Source organism: Dermacentor andersoni, chromosome 1 (assembly GCF_023375885.2).
Source record: "Dermacentor andersoni chromosome 1, qqDerAnde1_hic_scaffold, whole genome shotgun sequence".
NCBI lineage: Eukaryota > Metazoa > Arthropoda > Arachnida > Ixodida > Ixodidae > Dermacentor > Dermacentor andersoni.
Window position 1 is genome coordinate 120,078,310 of NC_092814.1, and position 24,558 is coordinate 120,102,867.

Sequence of the window (24,558 nt, forward strand, 5' to 3'; positions counted from 1 at the left end):
GCAAACAAGTAAGTGGGGGAATATAGCATAGGTTCTAGGAATAGCAGGGGAGAGTTATATGTAGAGTTTGCATGGCAAAATAGTTTGCGGATAATGAATACCTTCTTCCGCAAGCGGGATAACCGAAAGTGTGGAGGAGATTAAGAAGTTTGCAGGGACGACATGGCCACCATTAGCACATGACCGGGGTAGTTGGAGAAGTATGGGAGAGGCCTTTGCCCTGCAGTGGGCGTAGCCAGGCTGATGATGATGATATGACAGCATAGTCATTGGCCCAGTGTTTTTTTTTTTTACAACACTCTGACCGACAAGACATACGCAAGTTTCTCAAAGGGCCGGTTGAAGACTTCTGCTACAACATGCCACTAGCCCGGCTTGACGCAATGTGGTATCAACACGACGATGCCCCAGCCCACAGCTGCAGTCAAGCACGAGCATGGCTTGATGTTATTTTCCCAGGGCAATGGATAGGGAGAAACGGGCCTGTCCTGTGGCCGGCAAGGTCACCCGACCTCAACCGCCTTGACTTTTTCTTGTCGGGCTATATTAAGGATAACGTATACATGACAGAAACGATGACTCCAGAAGCCTTATAAGAGAAGATAACTGAAGTCTGCCACAGCATTTCACCGACGATGCTCAAGGAAGCGACAGCAACCTTTCTCAGAAGATCCCAGCATTGTATCGCTGCAGAAGGTGACCTCCTTGAGCACTCGCTGTGAAAGTGCATGAAAAACAAACATAAATTCAGTGAAAGACTGTGTCTGGCCATTTAGGATACTCTTATTCTACCATTTTCAGCCTTCTGAAAACCGAGTTTTTTTTTATTTAGGGATGTTCAATTTGCTTACAGCTACCGCGAAATGACGGACCTGTTACTTCTGGCAGCACAAGCGATTAATGCTGCGTCTGCATATCGATATAACGAACTGTCGTGAGGGGAGCACATCGCTGGTGTAAATGGCACAGCCAACGCCTACGTCATTGCCCTGTTGCCTTTTAAGCGGCAGCACGCCTATGGCTGATTGTGCACGGAACGTTTGGAAGCAGTGCAATCAGGACGTGCAAGCAGGCATGTCACATTGTGTTTTGTATTTCACGGGCATAATGGGCAATGAACATGCTGACGCAGCAGCACGACCTGCACGATCTGCAAGACTCCATTCCATTCTCAAGAACAGACGCTGCAATGAAAATTTGTGTGCTTGCAAATACAGCCATCAGAACTTTGTGGAACACACCGAGCTTGAAGCACACACGTCTACACCGACTAGACCCGTCCCTTCAATTTCGACTACCATCTGCACTCTCTCAACTCAAGACAGCAGTGCTTTGCCGACTGTGGCTTGGTGTGGCTTACACAAGATCTTTCGCTTTCCAAGTCGGTATGGACGAGAGCGCGGCTTGCAGTCACTGCGGCAGCGAGGAGACTATAGAACATGTACTTTGCCACTGTCCTCGATACAGCACGCACCGGCTGTCACTAGCGACCGTGTTGGCACGCCTTGATGACAGGCCACTTTCAGAACGGTCAGTCTTGGAATGCCGACATGAACTGTCGTCGCACCAAAAGTTGGTCAAGGCTTTGTTGACCTTTTTACGTGGCAGTGGCCTATTAGAAAGACTATAATGATCCCATTCCGTCCCTTTTCATTTTTTGTTCACGCTTTTATTTTTGTCACCGCTCTTCTTTCCGTCTTTACTTCCCCTTTCCCTTCCCCTAGTGCAGGGTAGCAAACCGGAGGTTTTAACTCTGGTTAACCTCCCTGCCTTTCTCTCATTTGCATCTCTCTCTCTCTCTGTATTTCGCGGCCATCATCAGTAAGCTTAAATACACTAACACTTAATAGATAGAAAGACAGAAACTGTTTATTCGGATGTATTGCAAACCACTGTGCAACTTTCTCATTTGAATTTTTTTCCTAGCTTCGTTACTTCAGAAGTTGGTTAATTAATCTTGACTAAATATCGAATTAGGCAAAATACAAAAGATAGCGTCACACACTACATACAAAAATGAGCAACATGCATTCGATTGCGTCGTCTTAGAGTGCATCAGCATATTTTAAAACTGGCTAAAGTTAGCTGAAACACCCTGTATACAGTGACTTTTGCTTAGATACATAGATTTATTGGAGACTTACAAGTATATTTAAATATCTTGTTGGAAGGGCTTGTGGATACATGCAGTCAACTTTGTTTCCAGAGACAGTTTTTTGCTTTTTATCAAGTTTTATCTTCGCATTCCTAATGTATATTTTGTGGAACTCCCGATTTTTATGTGATCTCTGTTGCAACTATAATTTCGGTGCAATTACAATACACGAACGGTGACAGCTGCTCCTGCGCAATACATTGGAACGAAGGACAGCGTCATTGAGATTTTTCCCTGGCCGTTGCATATGTACAGAAATGTAAACAAGGTTCTTGAATGACAAAGTTTCATAACAATATTTGTCAACTTGTTCATTTCACGGCCTTTACATTTATATCAGCGGCATGCACTGCTTTGCTGGTTTCGAACTGATATAGTTCTAAAGTTCGTGTGATATTTTCTTTTTCTTATTAAATAGATGAAAAACACGGAATCATTGATATCAGTTATTTCTCGCACAATTTTTGGGACATACGAATATATCCTTTTATGAAAAAAATACATATTTTACTTGTCTTGACAGTGCATAGCGTCCAATAATTTGTTTGCAACATCTTTGGCAATGGCAATGCAGTTATTATTCATGTATTTGATGCCTCGAGAAATTCTGTAAGGAGGAGGCCGAGCTCCAACGTGAGCCCCCCCCCCCCTCAACCCCTCCTTAACGAAATTTCTGGCTATGCCACTGCCTGTTGAGGTCCCTTTCTAAGGATTTTGCACTAGTATGTATTGTGTAACAAAGCCTTGAGGCTGTCAAGTTGTGCTGCTTCTGACCAATGTGTAAAATGTACAGTGCAGTTCTTAAACCAGCCTTTCTGACAGAGCCTATCCCTTCACACTACTCATGGCATCAAGAATGTTAAATTCAGGGTTCAATAAATGCAGATATCTACCAAGGAGATGAACAGTCATTGAACTGCTTGTTTACTTTGCCAAAATAAAACAAGACATGCAGTGTCTCTTATTGCCGACTCAATTTACCTCCTCCAGTCAAATTTCAAGATATATCCCCCTAGAATTAAATGTTGCTATGCTTTCCTTGGCTCCAAGTTGAGGCTTACTCAGTAGCTTGCTTCACTTAAAGGCAGACTGCAACAAAATTCCACATTGGCTAAACTGGTTATGAATTAGTACATATGTACTGCTGAAGCAAGCTTAGCAAAGCCAAAGCAGTGGTAATTGTCTAGTTTGCTTAACAGCAGTCTTTGTATAGCACCTAAGCAGATGACTTGTGCACCTCGTGGTTCGCAGGTATGATGCAGTCCCAGCACCTCCAAGCACTGTTGCATGTGGGAAGCCGCAGGCAATGGCTAATCTTGGAGGTCATATCGAGGAGCCACACATTCTTTGTCGTGCATCACTTCCAGTGGTATCAAAACTATCTACTTTTAAGAGCCTTTCGTAATGCTTCCACTCGTACTTCAAATGTAAAATTTTGCATGGAGGCTGCCTTATGCCTACACTATCTGAAACTAGGCTTTTCACAGTTCAAAATTTTGCAACAGTTCATCTTTACTCTCTTGTTTAGTTCAATTCTTCTTTCATATTAATGGTAGAGGAATTGAAAGCAGAATGTGCCAAGGAAACTTTATATTTCATTGCACATAGGTCTTACATGTGGCTGCCATCTCCATTTTCGATAGAGTTAATTTGCCAATGGAAGCTTTCAATAATACTTAATCTTTACTTTTACTGATTAATAATGAGCAATGAACTTTGTTTCAACTTTGTTTTTTAAGACAACTCTCTCAAATAAGCTTACCTTTTTTCAGCATAAGGGGCAACAAACATCTAGCCATTCAATGTTTCATGAGGCTAAAATTCCTACAGTGTAACATTATATGTATGTCCTCACAAATAAACAAATAACTTAAACTATGTGAAGAGTAGAATAAAAAAGAATGTAATTACTTTGCAGCAATAGAACCATCTCAGTTTGGCGTAAGTGTTGAACATATTCTGTAGATAAATCAGCAATAGAACTGAATACATCTCGAAATAACAAAAATTGTATTTCTTTATGGCATGTAGTACAAAGTGATCTCTTCACAAGGCTGCAACATGGTGCTTGATGTGATCTTCAATGAATGAAGCAATGAAAAAGTAGCTGTGGTCGTAACCCTGGAAGAACATGGAACACATATACAGAAAGTAAGCAAGCATACAGCATACCCAGAACAAATTTAACAAGTTTCTGGAACAAAAAGATCAGCAGGTTGTAGGACTAGTGACATATTACTGCCTGATGTGCAGAGGAACCACCCCATCCCACTCTTTGTACAGGCCGTTTTAAAGACCTAAATTCATTAAGCCACCATTTCATTATTCAAACTGAAGTTGCAAATCTGCACATGGAAGGTCCTTTCATTATTAAATGCAAGAAATTATTCACATAAATGAAAAACCACAAAAATAACACAGGAATAAGAACACACACACTAAATCTCACACAGCTGAGGTTGCCAGGCCATGCACTGCTTTTGCCAATTCGCAGGCCCTTACAACTGTGGAAGTGAATGCGTCAAACATGCTCATCTACTAGAAAACATGACCCCCACATTCACAGACACTCCTCTGCCTGGAGCTTCTAGACTGCCTACTGGACAGCGGTGCTCACATTACTTAAGTATTCACTACACTTGAATAATGCTCCTTGGTGATTATTGCAATATGGAGTTGCTTGAGAAAAACTTCACTCCTATGCCTTTGAGACACAAAAATGCTTGAATGAAGCATGTTTTTAAAGGAGTATTGATACCATGTACGTATGCCACCAATGTTTCTCTGGGCACAAGTCCTTCTAGCCATAGCACAATCCACCGTAGCGATGCATTATCTGTTTGTTTCTCTCATTTTTATCATGGTGTTCTGTCCACAATTTCAAGCTCTAGGATCAGATGCTCCATCATTCACTTGTAAATATGTCACTTGTAATATATTTTTTCCTAGAAAAATAACTAGCCACTATGTTTCGAAATGAAGTGCTCCAACTTGCACACGTCCCCTTCACCTCTTGCATTCGCAGTGTGATGCCCACACCATTCTTCTGTCCAGCTTCCAGTAGATGCTCTGGAAGGAGTTGCTGATCTTTTAGAAAATTGTCCTCCTTGCCCTTGCAAAGAAAATAAATTTTAGTACTGTTAAACACAATAATTAAAAACACATTACAAATATTAGGACCACAATAGGTTGTGCCAAAGGGAACTGTAATTTAGATGTAATTACAATAAATTGTAACGCAGAAACAGGCAGACAGAAATACACATGACATGGTCTTTTTCTGCCTGTGCTCTTCTGTGCTACGATTTACGATACTGCTCAACCAGAAAACCCAAGTCTTTGCAAGTAGAGTTAAACAAGAATGCAACTTCTAGCTAGTGCATGTTCGGAAAAGTAGAAATATTGGCCTTGATAAAGGCACGGGATACTCTGCAGTGACTAGTGTACCCATTTTATTGAACCATATTAGAGCACCCATTTTGTGCTCTAAAATAAGGAAATATCATTGCTAATCACTGAGCACAAAGCAGAGTTTCAGAATGTGTCACCAGGATTCACTCAAAATGTTTGAGTCAAAATTCAAGGGTGACTAAAGGATTCGCAGAGAAGTCCGAGTGGACCAGATGGTCAACATTCATCTAAAAAAAAAGAAGAAAAAGCACAAAGAAATCCGCAGATGGCGAACACCTGCCTTGTATGTTGCTTGCTGTCTGTGGTTCCATTGTTGCTCTTGTTTTAGCACCAAATAATTCACAATTGCTGAAGGTGATGGCTAGGAAGGGTGAATAAGGCTATTTTCACACTAGGCTCTGTATTCGAGCTAGTTGATACAACAACATTTTGAGGCAGATAAGGCGCAAATAGAACACGGACAGCAAAAAGAATGAGGACATTGTTGTAATCGCACCGCTGGCCCGAGTTGTTGGGGTCTCGGTGCTGACGCCCGTTATTGCCAATGGGTCGCAAGCCCCAAGGGTAGCGTTGGCCTGGCGGCCTGGGGCACTGGAAGCATCCGAAGGTCCCGGCAAAGCATGAGAAGACTGGTAACAGAACAACTTGTTTATTCTAACATAGCAAAAGAGCGGCCGGTCAGGTCGACCGAAGTGGAGAGACGGGAGAGCACGTAACTCAACAGTACAAATCGGAGCCTCTCCCTTGGCGTCCGGGGGCAGCTGCTCTTATACTCTCGGCGTCGCGGTCCAACAGGGAAGGAGGGAAGGTCACGGGACGGCGCAGCAGGGGCCCACGACGGCGCGAGCGGTTGAGCCGAGAGACCTCCAGGCCCCTCATTCGGGGAACTCCGCTCCCCGGCTGCCGCGCTTTGACAAGCGAGGGCACACACACACACACGCACACACGAAGACACGTGGCACTGAAACACGCCTGGACACGCTTGGCGGGTAGGCGTTGCGGCGTCGTTGAACGGGCCAAAATGTCCGCCGCTTTGAACAAAGCCCCGGCGTCCGTTGCATCCGCGCCGGCATTACCGCGCGTTGTAGGCGAAACGTAACAGACCGCCCCGCCGGGGGAAGGAGATCCCGATGGTCAGGGGACTGCATCCGCTGTCCGGAGGGATGTCGCTCGATGATGCCCATAACCGAAGTCGGGCGTCCTTTGGCGTTTCTTGAGCGCAGTGCACAGAGAAGGCCTCGTTCTCACGTTCAGGTGCACACAGGACACTGCAAAGTGACTTCGGGAGAGTTGACATTTTGTTCTCGTTTCCGGCAAGCGTTAGAACCACGCCTGAAAGTCAACCGCTCAGTCAGCCAGCACGGCACAACCCTCACTAAGCCCTGCCAGGCTCTTTCCCCTTTTATACTGCTGCCTAGTTCCTTACAGTAGTTTAGCAGCACTCAGAACGCGTCCACAAATCGGAAAAATTGCACTAAAAAGCACATCATCACTTTGAAAGACTACACAAAAGCAATAAGTTAAAAAAAATCCTGCCTCAGGAAGAAAAACATCAGTAACAAGCAATTTTGAGGCTGATTCCCACGTTAGGGGCTTCGACTTAAGCCATCGGCGTTACCGTTGAGACTCCCCTTTTTGTAACGCACCTCAAAGGAATATTGTTGCAAAGCGAGGCTCCAGCGCAGGAGGCGGCCATTTTTGGGAGAGATGGTCTGCAGCCATTGGAGAGGGCAGTGATCCGTTTCAATGATAAACCTCGAGCCAGCTAGGTAACATGACAATTTCTGAACGGCCCATACGATACACGCACACTCTTTCTCGGTGGCGCTATACGCCTGCTCACGACTGGTCAGCTTACGACTAGCATACAGGACGGGGTGTTCTACTTCTCCATTTTCCCGTTGGCACAGTACAACGCCCATGCCTCGCTCACTAGCATCACACTGAACAACGAACCCTTTTGTGTAGTCGGGCGATCGTAGCACAGGTTGGCTTGTTAGGGCGCTCTTTAGGGCGCTAAAAGCTCTTTCCTTCGTCTCATCCCAGACGACTGTTTGCGGCTCTGTCTTTCTTAGAGCATCCGTCAAGGGAGCCGCGATATCAGAGTACCTGGGGATGTACCTCTGATAGTAGCCGGCGACACCTAAGAACGACCGAATATCGGTCTTCGTACGCGGTTGCGGGAAGTCTCGCACAGCGGCCACCTTTATTTCAGAGGGGCGGCGACGACCCCGACCAATCACGTGTCCGAGGTAGACAACCTCGGCCTGTGCTAACTGGCACTTGGGAGCTTTGACTGTCAAGCCCGCATCGCGCAGGCGGGTTAGCACTGCCCGCAAGTGGGCCATATGCTCAGGCCAGGATGCGGAGAATATCGCTACGTCGTCTAGATACGGTAAAGCGAATTCTTGCTGTCCCCGCAACACTTTATCCATGAGGCTTGAAAAGCAGTATGGCGCGTTCTTCAAACCAAAACTCAAAACTTTAGGACGGAATGTCCCCATTGGTGAAATGAACGCCGCATACCTACTAGCCTCTTCTGTAAGTGGAACCTGCCAATAACCCCTGACAAGATCTAGGGTGGAAATAAACTGAGCGCTACTCACTCTCTCAAGGCGCTCCTCGATGTTAGGGATCGGATAAATTTGATCCTTAGTGATGGAATTAAGCCTGCGGTAGTCGACGCAAGGACGAGGTTCCTTGCCCGGTACCTCAACTAAAATCAAAGGGGAGGTATAATCACTCTCACCCGCTTCAATAACACCGAGCTGTAGCATTTTCTTTACCTCAGCCTCCATAATATCGCTCTGGCGGGGTGACACCCGGTACGCCTTGGATCGTACTGGCTCTGGGGAGGTAAGTTCTATGTCATGAGTAAGGACAGAAGTCCTACCAGGCCTCTCAGAGAACAGACCTTGAAACTCTTGTAAGAGCTGGTGTAGTTCGGTTTTCTGCTCAGGCGACAGCGATGCTTTACTTATTAAGTCACTAATGACTTGATCGGTGTCTTTCCTGTTCGTCACTGAGCCTAGTCCCGGAAGCTCGACCGGAAGCTCTTCTAACTTTCCCGCATCGGGAATTTCCTCTCCAGTATCTGGTGCCTTTAACGCTACAGGCTCAATTTTATCCCGTTCGGGCGTGCTCCGAATACCAGCTTGCTGCGCCTCTGACCCTTTTTCATCGTTCAACAACGTCGGTCCCGCAACTACCGCCTTTGCAGCGAGCTCCCGAACCTTCGATCTGGTTAAGGCCTGAACGCTAGCCTCACCAAACAAAAGCCCCTTCTCGCGCAGGAGGTGATCGGACCTGTTCGAAAATAGGTACGGGTACTGGGGGGGCAGCATAGATGACACTGCGGCCTCCGTCTCAAGTGCTCCGAAAGGTCCTTCAATAAGCACTTTTGCTACCGGCAGACACACGCTATGAGCTTCCACTGCTTGCTTGATCCATGCGCACTCGCCCGTGAACATATCGGGTTCTACGTAAGAGGGATGAACTACATCCATCGTAGCTGCGGTATCGCGAAGCACTCGGCACTCTTTCCCGTTCACGAGGAGGTCTCGCATGTAAGGCTCGAGAAGCTTGATGTTCTCGTCAGTGCTGCCTAATGAAAAAAACACGACTTTTGGTTTTGTTTCTGGGCACTGCGCCGAAAAGTGACCCGGCTTCTGGCACGTATAACACAGGCGCGCTTGCCTCGCCTCGAACCGCTTTCTGCGTTCGGCTTCGGCTGCCGCCGTCTCCTTACGTTCGGTCGGACTGCTTTCACTCGCATCCGCACTACGTGTGTCCCCCTTTGCTCTCATGGGCGTGAACTTTGGCCTCTCAAACTTGGAGCCAAATTCACCCTTTTGACCGTCCTTAGCTCCACGAGCCCGACGCGTCACAAACTCCTCGGCTAACTCAGCGGCTCTAGCCACCGTACTAACGTCTGGCCTATCCAAGACCCAGTACCGCACGTTCTCAGGTAACCGACTATAAAACTGTTCTAGCCCGAAACACTGCAGAACTTTCTCGTGGTCACCAAACGCTTTCTCTTCTTTGAGCCACTCCTGCATGTTTGACATAAGCCTGTAGGCAAACTCTGTATATGACTCACTTTTGCCTTTCTCATTTTCCCGAAACTTCCGACGGAACGCCTCCGCTGACAGCCGGTACTTTTTTAGCAGACTCGATTTCACTTTGTCGAAATCCTCTGCCTCCTCTCTCTCCAAGCGAGCGACTACGTCGGCCGCCTCGCCGGGTAGCAAAGTGAGCAAGCGCTGTGGCCACGTTTCCCGAGAGAACCCCTGCTTCTCGCACGTTCGCTCAAAGTTAACCAGGAACAAACCAATGTCCTCTCCAAGCTTAAACGGCCGCATCAGGTCAGTCATTTTGAACAATACTCGTTCTCCTGCACCGTGTGCCTGACTTCCATTACGAGCGCGTTCCATCTCTAACTCGAGACGCTTCATTTCCAACGCGTGTTGACGGTCGCGCTCTTCTTTTTCTTTCTCTTTTTGTTCTTTAAGTTCGCGCTCCTGTCTTTTTGCCGTCTCCCTCTCCTCAATGGTCTCAAGGCATTCCGACAGCTCGTCATCCTCAGCTTCTAACTCAAGAATAGCCCTTAGCAGTTCTGGTTTTCTGAGTTTGTCTGAGACATCCAGACCCAACTCTCTTGCAAGCTCCAGCAATTTCGGTTTGCGCAACGACTTCAAATCCATGGCTGCTCTGAATGCTGCTTTCTCTACTGCCTACTATTGTCTTGCCGCAAACTAACCCGGCAGCAACGACAACCACAATTACCAGCTCTGTTTCTAACACTAACAAAAGCCTGGCAAAACTCAGAAGAAGAAAGTCCCGCACTCACCAAACCTCGCAGCCAAGACTTCAGCGCAGTCGTTCCGCTGCAGGCAACCAGTCAACACACAGGGCTCGTTGCGCTGCTCCCGGATGGTCGTTGTGCTGCTCAGCATACAGTCAACCGCATCTCTTCGCTGCTGGCCTCCGTTGTCGCGATCCCACCGCTGCCACCAGATGTTGTAATCGCACCGCTGGCCCGAGTTGTTGGGGTCTCGGTGCTGACGCCCGTTATTGCCAATGGGTCGCAAGCCCCAAGGGTAGCGTTGGCCTGGCGGCCTGGGGCACTGGAAGCATCCGAAGGTCCCGGCAAAGCATGAGAAGACTGGTAACAGAACAACTTGTTTATTCTAACATAGCAAAAGAGCGGCCGGTCAGGTCGACCGAAGTGGAGAGACGGGAGAGCACGTAACTCAACAGTACAAATCGGAGCCTCTCCCTTGGCGTCCGGGGGCAGCTGCTCTTATACTCTCGGCGTCGCGGTCCAACAGGGAAGGAGGGAAGGTCACGGGACGGCGCAGCAGGGGCCCACGACGGCGCGAGCGGTTGAGCCGAGAGACCTCCAGGCCCCTCATTCGGGGAACTCCGCTCCCCGGCTGCCGCGCTTTGACAAGCGAGGGCACACACACACACACGCACACACGAAGACACGTGGCACTGAAACACGCCTGGACACGCTTGGCGGGTAGGCGTTGCGGCGTCGTTGAACGGGCCAAAATGTCCGCCGCTTTGAACAAAGCCCCGGCGTCCGTTGCATCCGCGCCGGCATTACCGCGCGTTGTAGGCGAAACGTAACAACATACAGAGCGCTAATTCCAACTAAATTTTATTACGCGAGAAAACCCGTATATGTTCATTCACGATTCATAGTAGCAGCACATCCGTCGGAAAGATTCGATATCTGGATAACTGACCAACACCATTGCCCATCGAGACAACGACCGAGCTCTACACTGACAGATAAAAATCACACCCAGAAAGGAAAACAACACATCGAGGAAAATATATATATATATATATATATATGTAGGAAATACTTCTTTGAATCCGCAGAAATACAGGTGCACTTAAAAAAGCAAACACAAACATTTAATTCTGACATTTCGGCCAGGGTCCAGTTTTCATCAAGAGCGTATATCTGTGTGCGCGTGTGTGCGTGTATAAACGATAACAAAAAAAAAGATTGTAGTCCAAAAAGGAAGATCATTAAAAAGGTAAAAAAAAAATAACGGAAAAATTGTATAAAAAGAAACTAGCGCCATGAAATGCTAAAACGCTTTCCTGGGGAATAAAAATTTAAAACAGGTGGTAAAAGCAGTGTAAAAAGCGACGCATTAAAAAGGCAGCGCATGTGTAAAAACTCCAGGAAGAGGAAAGAAAGAGAAGAGAGAGAATAAAGGAGAGAGTAATCTGAGAAGCTGGTGCACCGCATTACTTAGTGTTGCACATGATCGAGCTCTTTCCTCAAGCAACACAGAAGCCGGGGAGCTCTTTCCTCAAGCTGTTCGATACACAACACTTCAAAAATTTCTCGGCTGCTCTGATCCCCGTAGCTCCTGATTTCTTAGTGTTTTCTTGCATAATAAAATTTAGCTTGAAGTAGCGCTCCGCATGTCTTCATTCTTTCCACTGTCTGTGTTTTATATGTACTGTACCTACCTTAGAGCTGTCTACGCACATTTGGAACTGTACGTTCTCCTACAAATTTTTCTCTACACCGACTAACCTACTACAACTGTTACTACTACAACTACTACAACCTACTACAACCTACTACAACCAACTACTACAACCTACTACAACTACAACTACAACTACTACTGTTTGCTTTGGTTATCAGCTTCAGTATTCACACAAAGGCTATCCACATATGCTGCGGTGCCTGCAACGATAGCGATATAATCATACTCGCTTGACAACTGCTACGAGGTTTACTGATGGTTAGTGATGGTTAGTGAGTCATGTCGGGTCCAGTGCAGAGAGCAGCTGAGCAGTTCCAGCCAAGCGCCAGCACGAGCAAAGCAGCAACACCAACCCTTTACTCTTTGTCGTCCTTACTTCAGGAGCCGTGCAGCCGCAGCGACGCTTGTGCTATCTTCTTACTTACAATGACCTCACGAGAGAAGAGTAGCCATCCTGACAACTCTGACGAAACGATAATGGGATCATAACACAGTTTAAGCCGGCTGACGTGCACTGTCTCACGACCGCAACGCTGCAGGTCGTCGGATGGCGTCAGAGGTTCGACCACATAGTTTACAGTAGATGTACAGGCGACAATCCACTAGGGTCCGTGGTATTGAGCCAGCAGCTTAGACGAAAGAATGGGAACGTGAGGCAGAACTCGTAACTAAATGAGGGAGCTGACACAGAAAATGGTAGTGCTCAAGGCGTTGTCATGTCAATTCTGCTGGTGAGCTTTACCCTCCGTCGTTAAGGTACGGGCAAGTTGGCGGCATTCTTCAGCGTAGTTGGCTACTTCTGATATAGGCCTAAATTCGGAGGCATTGGACAGGTATGGCAATACTGTATCAATCGTGCACAAGGGTTCTCATCCATACAACAAAAAGAATGACAAAAAACCTGTGGTCGCTTGAGTTGCGGTATTGTAAGCGTAGGTTACAAATGGGGAGAACCATGTCCCAGTTGGAGTGATCCAACGCAACGTATGTAGTAAGATGTCACCAAGAGAGCGCGATGGAAGCGCTTAGTCGATCCATTGGTTTGAGGACGGTAGACGGTAGATGTGCGGTGGATGACATGGCATTCGGCAAGCAGGGTTTCAACCACTTGGGAAAGAAAGACACGCCCTCTCTCACTGAGCAGTTCTCGAGAAGCGCCATGTCGAAGCACGAAATTGCACAGGATGAAGAAAGCAACCTCGTGTGCTGTAGCGGCAGGGAGGGCGGCTGTCTCAGCATATCGGGTGAGATGGTCAACACCAACGTTTATCCACCGGCTTCCAGATGTAGTGCACGGGAGTGGGCCGTAAAGGTCGATGCCGATGCGATCGAAAGGCCGCGCAGGCAAAGGTAAGAGCTGAAGAGCGCCAGTCGAGCGTTGCGGAGGAACCTTGCGTTGTTGGCAGGCTTCACAAGCATGGATATACTTGAGGACAAAGCTGTACAGTCTGTTTCACACTTAGGGGAAAACTCGGAGCACATTACCGCAATGCGACAAGCGCTGGAGTCTGGCGGTGGCAGCAGCTCATGCAGGCGCAGGCGCTCGAGGACCGCAATCTTAAACCGCATCATCTGCTACGGCGGCACACACTGGCTGCATTGTCGGGAAGCGTGCTACTGTCAGGGGGCAGTGCGCGGATTTCATTGTTACTGTGGGAACTGAGCTGATATTTCTTATTAAGCGTTGTGCGACACCAAACTCTGAGCTTTCATTGGCCTCATTGGGGTTCTGCGAAGTTCTTCTGACAGCACGCTTATTTTGCTCTTTCGAAAGGCCGAGGTACTGATTACGTGCACATATATTTCTTCACTGTGTGTGCTACCATAATATGCAGCCACAAGAAAGGGGCACCAAATTGTGCGCGCAATGTCCTCGGTCCTTATTTGATGCGAAAGGAAAACAAAGCACTCAAGAATAATAACTATGCGAGTCGAACACTACGAAAGAAACGGATACGAAATAAAGGAATGCTTTAGGTTAAGACAGTGAGCTGAAAGTGTTTATTCTTGACAATAGTTCATTACTCAAGACAAGCCTTGCCAGCCGGCGGGGAAATGCACGCGTCACACTCCGAACATCACTTAGTATCTCGTCACATCCCCAGCGGCAGCAATGACAGCGCTCATTCTGGAGGGCAGTGAGGTGTAAATTGACTCAGTAGATGATGTGTTCATTCGCAGCACCTCTCACTCGCTGACGATGGTGGACTTTGTGGTGATTTGGCGCTCCTTAAACTTCCTAAAAAAAAAAAAGAAAAAGGTAAATGACCTTGAAAAGTCAATGCAGTGTCATCACCTTGTTTCGCTCATTGGTGATCGAAGAATGGTGCAGCTCTTTTACAGATCAGGCAGGTTTACAAGATTCAAGATTGATCTGAATAAAGCTGGCGCTCATCTGTCTTAGTTCATTCCAGCTTTTTATCGGACCAGAACGGTGCTAAATCGTTCGCCTTGTTCACATGGCCCATGTACCGGAGAAAGAACGACTGAACATTATTGAACTGTGTTCTAGGAACTATACTAAAAAAAATATAGCAGAGATGACAGGACGATCGCTTAAAGCGGTGAACAGGATACTGCAGGCCTACAAGAAAGGAGGGCGCATCAAGGACGCCCCTCGCGGACGTCCACCAAGGGCCACAACAGACGAGGAGGATTTGTCCATTGTTGCGGCTGCCGTAGACTACGTCCACGCCTCAATTCAAGAGCTACGACAAAGTTTGAAGCTGAAGGCTTCGAGGTCTACCGTGAGGCGGCGGCTCAATGAAACCTGCCTAAGGAGTAGATTCGCTGCCAAAAAGCCATTACTTACGTTACATTACATTGAGCAAAGTGGCTCGGCTTTGCCCAAGAACATGAAGGGTGGACTGTGTCACAAAGGAAAAATGTTGTATTCAGTGATAAATCTACTTTTACGACCGCTGGCGACCAGCGAAACCGAATTTGGCACCCTGCCAAGATTTGGTAAGTTATTTTATAGAATCAATTATTACTCATCCATAAAATTAAGATAGTAGTTCTTAATATTTAAGGTGGTTTACCTCGCACGCGGATCCAGCCTAATTTTATTTGCTTCGGGGAGATCAATAATTCAGTGCTAAGAAATTTCTCCACTGTTAGGAACGGCCTGCAGAGGTTCCGACATGCAAAGTTTTCTCAGCCAGCTGCAGCTGCGAGTGTGGCGAGCTTCCCCGAAGAGACCATGGAAGCCTTCACCACCTGCCGCAGTGACTCGTTTGGCAGGGACGACGATGTGCCGCATCAACACCCCCTCGGCGCCGCTATGACTAAACGCGATCGGTGGACCAACTATTGTTAGTGAAATCGCCAACGCCTTCACGGTTCGACTGAAACAGATGGAATTCCTGGAAGGAGATGCTTTGCGGTGCCTTCTCACGAGCCTTTGAAGACGCCAGACAATGGACAGCCGAGGCGGAAGCTGTACGAGGTCAGCTCGGGGATTAAGAGGCGCCTGCTCGGGTCAAGCACCGCGACCACGAGAACCCACTCTCCTCGACGTGGTCAGTAAAACCTGTGTTGAAGTGTGTGTAACCATCCTCCTAAAAGGCAGGTCGACTACGATGACGCTGGACGCTATGAATCGGCGGTGAACTGCCGTTTTTCTCTCACCTAGGGATCTAGGGAGGACAGAGTGTTTATAAGCAGCTGTTGTCGGCTGCTAGAGTGTGCTCGTGAGCTGTGTGCTCGACAAGTGGTGTGCGAGGGTGCTTGGAGCTCGTGTGCTGTGTACTTCGTCTTGCGTGTTCCATTTGGGAGTCACGTTAGACTGTCGAATGTATCCCTTCTTTTAATGTAAGTATGTAAATAAATCCTGTACGCCTAGTTCCTTCCAGGTTCCTCCCTACGACCTCCAACCCTTAGACCACTTAAGATGTAAAAAGGGCAACTATATTTGGCTAACATATTTGCTTAATAAAGTAGACCAGTGAACCACAAATAAACAATTTATTGCAGTCAGTATTGCAGTTACATCGTCGAGCCTGAGCCAGTGCATGCGCTTGTGATTCGAGCCAGTGCTCGCAATCCATGCTGTAAACATGAACATAAATGAGATCGGCCCAGATTCTTAGACAACTTGATTACCTAATCTAATATCTAATCAATATATGCAATACCTGCATGCAACTGGTCGCAGCGAGCGGGCGCGCTAGTGTACCACTTGATTACCAAAGATGGGCTTGGCCCACTGATACGCTTAGAAGGCAAGTTCACCGCAGAAAGGTACGGGGCAATCATAGACGATGTACTGATTCCCTACGGTCATGATGACCCGTTCCGGAAGGCGACTAAATATTCCAACACGATAGCTTGCCGATGCACACTGCACGTGTTGTGCAAGAACTGCTCGATGAGCATGGCGTCACTGTCCTGGGGTGGCCGCCCCAATCCCCGTTCCTCAATATTATTGAAAATGTGTGGGGCTCATTGAAAGTATCGCTGGTGCGCCATCATCTGCATGGGTTGTCCGAGGATAGGCTCTGGTCCACCGTCATCAGCGAGTGGGACGTTCTCCGAATGGACACATCGCTTACCGAGTCACTTTACACCTCACTGCCCTTCAGAATGTGCGCTGTCATTGCTGCCGCTGGGGACATGACGAGATACCAAGTGATGTTCGGAGCGTGACGGCGTGCATTTCCCCGCCGGCTGACAGGGCCACTCTTGATTAAGAAAATATTGACGAGAAGAAACACTTTCAGCTCACTGTCCTAACCTAAAGCATTCCTTTATTTTTATCCGTTTGTTTCGTTGTGTTTGGACTGCATAGTTATTATTGCTGAGTGCTTTTGCATCAAATAAAGACTGAGCATGTTGCGCGCACACTCTGGTGTTTCTTTCTTTTCGCCGTGTATTACGGTAGCACACACAGCGAAGAAATATACGTGCACGCACTCAGTATCCCGGCTTTTCGAACGAACAATAGAAGCATGCTGTCAAAAGAAGCTCGTAGAACCCCAATGTGGCCAATGAAAGCTCAGGGTTTGGCATCGCACAACACTTAATAAGAAATATCGGCTCAGTTCCCGCAGTAACAATGAAATCCGTGCACTGCCCCCGACAGTAGCACGCTTCCCAACAAAGCGGCCAGCGCACGCCGCCGTAGCAGACGACACGGTTCAAGACTATGCTCCTGGGTCTGCGTCTGCATCTGCATGAGCTCCTGCTTCCGCCCGACTACAGCGCTTGCCGCATCGCGATGCAATGCGCTCAGAGTTTTCCCCTAAGTGTGAAACAGACTGTACATAGCGCACCAGTAGAAGTGTTGGCACAACCTTGCGTAAGTTTTCAGCATGCCTGCGTGAGCACTCTGTGGGTCGGCATGAAAAGCAGTGCAGATGTCAGAGTGCATGTGAAAAGGTATTACAAGAAGTCACTTGCGACCATCCGGTATATACATGTAGTTGCGGCAATAGAGCAGGTTGCCTCGCACGGTAAAATGAGAGGCTTGACGGCGGAGCCCACAAGAGGTCGCGATGGTGGTAGAATCCAACAGAAGGTCAAGCAGGGTAACAATCCACAGATCCTTTCGTTGCTTCGAATGCATGGGCTCAACGTTGAGCGCTGAGATCGCGGCGTACTGTGCCGAGAGAGATGCTGTATCGTGGGATAGAGGAGAGCGAGAAAGGGTGTCCGTGTTGGAGTGCTTGCGGCCAGACCTGTACACCACTTGGATATCATACTCTTGAAGCAACAGGGCTCAGCGAACGAGGCAGTCCGAGGGGTCTTTCAAAGTCAGCAACCAGCAAAGGGTGTGGTGGTCTGTGACGACGTAAAACGGTCAGCCGTAAACGTTGGGTCGGAACTTCCCAAGAGCCCAGACTATAGCCAGGCACTCTTTCTCAGTTGTTGAATAGTTGGTCTCGGACTTTGTGAGGGTTAGGCTCGCATAGGCGACAACATACTCGTTATGGCCAGGCTTGCATTGCGCGAGCACTGCACCAAGGCCCACGCTGCTTGTATCTGTGAGTACCTCCGTATGCGCACCGGGATCGTAGTGCCAAAGGTATCGGAGGAGATGTGAGCAGCTGGTGCAGTGTTTGGAATGCGTCATCACATTCACGAGAATAGTTAGGCATTTTGATACCAACGGTGAGAAGCCGCATCAAAGGAGCAATAACGGTTGCGAAATTGCACACAAAGTGACGAAAATAAGAACAAAGGCTGATGAAGCTCTGGAGGTTCTTCAGTGACGTTGGTTTAGGGAATTCGGTGACAGCTCAAAGTTTCGCAGGATCAGGGAGAACGCTGTCTTTGGATACAACATGGTCCAAGATTGTCAAGGTGCGAGCTGCAAAATGACACATTTTGATATTTACCTGAAAACCAGCGTTTTTAAGATATGTCAAAACTTTGTGGAGATGAGAGAGGTGCATCGAGAAATCTGAAGAAAACACAATGATGTCACCAAGGTAGCACAGAAAGATGTTCCATTTGAGCCCGCAAAGTATGGTATCCATCATGCTCTTGAAAGTTGCGGGTGCATTGCAGAGTCTGAATAGCATGAGGTTAAATTCATACAGCCCATCAAGGGTGACAAATGCTGTCTTAAAATAATCGTATGCTGCCATGGGAACCTGCCAGTAACCAGATCGCAGGTCTAATGACGAGAAGTACTCGGCGCCTTGTAAACAATCAAGTGCATCGTCAATTCAGGGTAAGGAGTAGACGTCCTTCCGTGTTACTTTGTTGAGATGGCGGTAATCGACACAGAATCAAATAAAACCATCTTGTTGTTTTTTCATTCACTTTTATTGCCATTAATTTATTATTTCTTTAATTCAATAAGTAAGTGCAAGTAATTTCTCCTATGTTGTCCTTGGTGTCTTTGCTTGTTGGCTTCTCATGATATGATTAATAAAAATCGGACCCGTCAGTTAATCCCCTTTCTTCTCCAACAATTATTAGAGATAACACATGACTCTGCATCAATAATTAACTGCAAATTCCAAGCTGATGCCATTTTTATTGATTGTTCAAAGGCTTATGATCGTGTTGTGCACTGTAAACTAATCGAGAAAATAAGGTCGATCGGAATTTAATATAATATAGTAGAATAGATAGCAGCCTATCTGTCAAACCTAACTCAGTACATTGCCATAAGTAATTATGACTCTGACTAACTCGAAGTTTATTCAGGGGTACGAAAGGGGTTTGCATTAGGGCCATCATTATTTCTCATATACGTTAATAACATCACTGGTTGCACAGAAAGTGGAGTAAAATTGCGGCTCTTCGCTGATGACCCGGTAATTCACATTTGCTTGTGAGGAATCGATGACCAGCTTAGATTAAATACTACACTAAGCAATATAGCCCATTGATGTGACATGTGAGGAATGGAAATTAATCCTAAGAAAACAATATATGACCATAACTCATAGAAAGACGATTGTTAGGTTCAATTATAGATTAATGGATAATGACTTAATACAAAGTGACACCGTAAAATATTTAGGCCTAACCTTTACAAGTTTGTGAAATGGAATACCCATATCGATTACACATGTACAAAGGCCTTCCTAACGCTTGGTTGCTCTAGAAGAAAATTAACTGCAGCACCATCCTATGTGATACTAACAGCATATAAAGCTTTAGTAAGGCCAATTCTTGAGTATGGTAGCATAGTGTGGAGCCCGTACCAGAAAGAACTCGCGCAGAAATTAGAAAGTATTCAAAATAAAGCATTGCAATTTATATACTCTAAGTATTCTCGACATGAGAGCATAAGTGCTCTTAGAAACCAAGCAGCACTGCCTACCCTTGCTTGCCAACATTGTGTAGCTGTCAAGAAGTTTTCTTTACGTCATGACAATATTAATATAAATAAGCGAGATTAGGTTCAGCCACTGCATTGATGCTCCATTAGAACCTGTCATAATAAACACATCAGGCAGTATCGCACACACTGCGACTCGTTCAGGTATTCATATTTTCCTTGACAATTGAAATTTGGAATGTGTTGTCAAAGAAAACAGTAGAATCAGATTCTGTGGATGGCTTTGTCAAAAATTGTAGCCATATCTTGGTTGCGCATGAGAGTATTTGAGCATGTAGTTTACAAGATAATGTGTTGGTTGAATGCTTGAACACTGTTGCACGAGTAATTGTATGCTACATTATGATTCGAGATGTAAATGTTGCAATGCACTGAACAGTGGTATTTTATTGAGCCCTCATAACTACAATATTGTCATACAACTAATACTGTAATTGTTCTGAGCAAATTTCATTATTTCATCTTGATTTACAGGGAAACAAAGAAAGTTCTTGTTGTGTTGAATGCCCAGTGTTGTTCTATAGCAGTTTGCTTTTTCATATTTTTCCTTTTTTTTCCTGTTATTCCCATGCTGATGTGCATTGTTACAATCCACTTCCTGTATGGGCCTGTGCAAAGGCTCACAGTATTGTTAAATAACTAAATAAATAAACAAACAAACCAAGCCAAGAGCCAAGCAGTGGATTTGTCGCTGCAGCTGCTTTTGGTCAAGTGGCGTGGACCGTTCGGGCATCCCGCAACATCACATGGAAGTGGAATGCTCTGCTACTTGCAGTTTATGTGAGTTTCATGAGCCAACACAACCAGCGCAGCACTACGCGATAACGAAACTACTGAAATGGAAAAGCGTGGGAGGCACAGAGTCCAATGAAAACGAAACCTTTCGACCGCTTGCGTTAGTGTCAAGGGTATTGTCAATTAGTTATTTTGTCTAAAAATGAAAGAACTGCACAAGTAGCATTTTCTTTTATCTTATAAGGCAATACAACTATGTTTTTATAACGAGTGGTTGAGTACTAGTGACAGAATTTAAATGAGGAGTGCCTTTGTCATCAGGCAAGTACTTGAATGTCCCAGGGGAGTCTCTAATTGTGTCCTGCATTTACTTCAATTTCTCGATTACTAAGGCTCTGTTAGCAATGATACTGACACCTTAGATATTCTCAAGCACGAATCTATCCCTTAAGCTTGACTTTATATTTGCCTTTAGTGTCCCTTTAAAAAGAGTGTATTTTTTGCAGCTCCAGCTAGTACAAATTTCTTTAAAATTTCATTTCATTTCATTTTTATTTCCTTAAAGACCCCCTGTAGGGGGTTTTACATAAAATTTGATGACATAATTGTCCATTGACTAATTGATAACTACAGTATCTAGGCCATATCCTTTATAGACCTTGCTTACCTGTTAATTTTTTATATAAGTAGCGTTTAGGATCTTCAGGCAAGCTGAAAGAACTAGAAGAGTAACTTGGGCGAGCTGGTGGTGATTCATGTTTAGGAAATTAACAGCGCAAAACAGACAAGGACGAAGGAAAAGAAGAACACGACACTGGAGCTGATTCACAACTGAAGTTTATTTTGAGGTGCCGACTGTTAGCGAAAAAACTGTTCAGTTGTTCTGGCATAAAGATCAAACCACAAGGGAGATTATGGAAGCTTTTCATATTCATAGGGAAGGGGAAAGGTGTGTTAGTAGACTGTCTGTCACTCTTAGTAAAAAAGAATTGCGATATTTGGAAGAAAATGTTTCACGGTGGATTGTTAAGTCTGGTAGGAAAATTTTTCTATTGGGTTTATGGTTTGTTATGTTTTGACGCACTGGTTTTATCCATGTAATGATGCACTGATGTTTTCCACGTGTGCTTCGACAAGTCACCAGGATGGCTCATAATGCGCATGCACAGTCGCTTAATTGTTGACATGTTGGCCTGTGTATATAAATGTGACTTTCCTCAAAATAAACTTCAGTTGCAAGTCAGTGCCAGTGTCGTGTTCTTCTTTTCCTTCGTCCTTGTCTGTTTTGTGCTGTTAATTTCCGAAACATGAAGCTGAAAGAAAACATTCTTCAGCTTCCTCTGAGATTAATTTGTTGCGGCTGTTATTATTAACTCTTGGAACACCGCAGGCCCCAAACTACGTTTATCGTAAAGAATGCTGGTATTTTCATTTTCTGAAATATTCATCTCCATAACAGTGCTAATGATGCTAAGAAACAGTATAGCCTGCAGGAACATATTTTGCCACCAAATTTGTTGTTCCACGAGGACACAAGTCTCTGCTCTCCTCCACAAAACAATTCATATCTGCATGCTGTATCATGTACGATACAGCAATTAATCCTCGTTATCCAGAACATTTCATGTCTTTTTAGTTCGAAACATTACAGTAAATAATTAAACAAATATCCTCATATTATTTGTGCACTGATTGCAAGTGTATGAATTCGTAAAATAACCTGTTTGTTTACAAACTTTTTGCCATGTTGTGCTACCATACATTTCTTAAGCAAGCATAACTCAGAAATTATTTCTAGTGCTACAGGCACAATGTATTTTATTGCTAGGCTAAATATGTAGGATCTTCTTTTTTTTTTCTTTACTGTTTAGCATAACTATGCAATAAAAAGATTAGTACACTTTAACAAATTTTTTTCGCAATCCCATGAGAACAACCTGGTACACTTGTAATTATCCTATATTAACGAAATTTGGCATACATACTCTTCAATATATGTAGAATGCTGATATCTGCTTGAAATTGCAATATCTCTCAGCAGTAGTTGCAAAAGTACAAGGTTATATTTCATGAGATTGTAAGAGTGTCCTAATTATTTTTGCATAGATCCAGTATTTGTATGTGCTGTTTGGATCTGGTATCAGCACTTTGCGGTCTACAGAGAGCTAAATAAGCTACAACACAATGCTTTTTGTGAAAATTTAATAGACAAGAAAAGTGTTTGCAAAGACCAGTATATTTTGCCGTTGTGTAGGACATTACTCAAGAAATGTAGCAGCTAGACAAAAACTCATAACATATTTGAAATCTGTTTGAAGAACTCTCCAATTGACCCTTTTACTCAATTGACCCTTTTACAGCACCCGTGAAGCAGCCACAAGCACTCCCATTTTCTGTGTGCGAAGCACTACAAAATGATCCAGCATAGCCAGTTTAGAACACTGTAGCACACAAATCAACACCTAGTGTACAGTATAGAAGTGTTGTAGCAGTTTTTCAATAAAGCAGTGGTCCAATACAAGCATAGTAGCTGTACATTAGGGCCTCCTAGCAGCTAAGCCAGATGAGCTAACATAAGCATACCTTAGATCCTTATTATCTTTTTTTTGTGTGTGTGTGTGTGTGAAGCCTCGACTCTATTAATATGCTGAACTATTAATCCCATTGCCGTTATCCCTTGGAATAAGTAGCACAAACATAACATGGCAACACACAGAAAAGGACAACACACTCCTGTGTGTTGCTAACTAGCTCAAATGTTAATTCTGCTGCCATTATACTAGCTCTAGGCAATTTGAAATGCTTGTGTTCCTATATGTTTTTGCATTTCAAGCCAGCTTGATGGCTGAGAGCTGAGAAAGTGATACTCGGACTCTCAGTCCTGCATTTATTGTCAGGCAGGACTGCTTCAGTTAGTCATGCACTGAAGTCTCTACCTGACAGGACTTCAGGAGGTGAGGATTCCAGTGGACATCGGACAACCAAAAGCAATCAAAATGATCTCACGCACCATCCTAAGCACGCTTTATACTTATTTCAAGAATGTCACCCCATGTAGTCTGTAAACCACTTTAAATAAAATAGTTTGTCATGTGCTGATGATGCTAACACATTACTTAAAGGACAATATTGTGCCAGATTCATCTAAAAACAAAGTAATAATACAGTTGTAGACTGAAAAAAACTTCAACTTGGTCCCCTTACCTTGAACTAGCCACAGCAGTGACAGGAGATTATACTGGAGCCATACATAACAGTGGAATTCCTTTACATTCATGAGTGCTGCACAGAGAACTAGCTTCTGCTACGGTTGCTGAAGCTTCAGGTGCTCTGCACCAGCTATTCTCACCAGACCCCTTCACTGACGTCACCGGTGGCAGACAAGACGAGCACTGTCACTGCACAGTGCGTGTAAAATTCTGCAGTGGCAGTTGTGGCTCCTTTGCAATACAAGATTAGTTTAACTATCATGACCAAGTACTTTACAGGATACTTAAATGGAACAGCTAAATTGGCTAGTTTTGTATATACAACCTGAAATAGCAAATACTACTTTACTTTTAGCAAGAGAAGAGATCTGGCATGCAAGAAAAATATTATAACTGAAAGATATGCTACAGTGCCATCTTCAAATTATTGAAGCAACTTCCATGACATCATAGGTTGCAAGAATGACTGGCTAAGGCTAATTGAGTGTTGGAATTTTACGTTCAGGAAAAAGATTTCAACCAAACCTGTTTTGTACTCTTTACGCAGGTTGAGGACAAAAATCAACAAAAAGACTGATATCTGGGGCATTGCCTGATAATATGAGAAGTGTCAAGCATTGAGTGCAAAGGAGACTGGCAAAGGGAAATTCAGGTGCAATTTTCCATGTCAAGAGCTGTTCTTCAACTAAGCATATGCTTGGAACGTTAAAAATGAGTAATCTACCAGAC

The 24,558-nt window shown here is 45.3% G+C and overlaps 1 protein-coding gene across 1 annotated transcript in view; it reads right to left on the minus strand.

Annotated features, from left to right (window-relative positions):
• Positions 1-4,142: 4,142 nt before the first annotated feature.
• Positions 4,143-24,558, minus strand: part of LOC126545753 (S-formylglutathione hydrolase) — a 30,102-nt gene continuing 9,686 nt past the window's right edge. The window contains exons 6-7 of the mRNA XM_050193725.3: positions 5,166-5,267; positions 4,143-4,276 (exon numbers count right to left, since the gene is read on the minus strand). Coding sequence (XP_050049682.1) covers positions 4,202-4,276; positions 5,166-5,267 — 177 coding nt within the window. The 3' untranslated portion in view covers positions 4,143-4,201. The remainder of the gene's footprint in view (positions 4,277-5,165; positions 5,268-24,558) is intronic.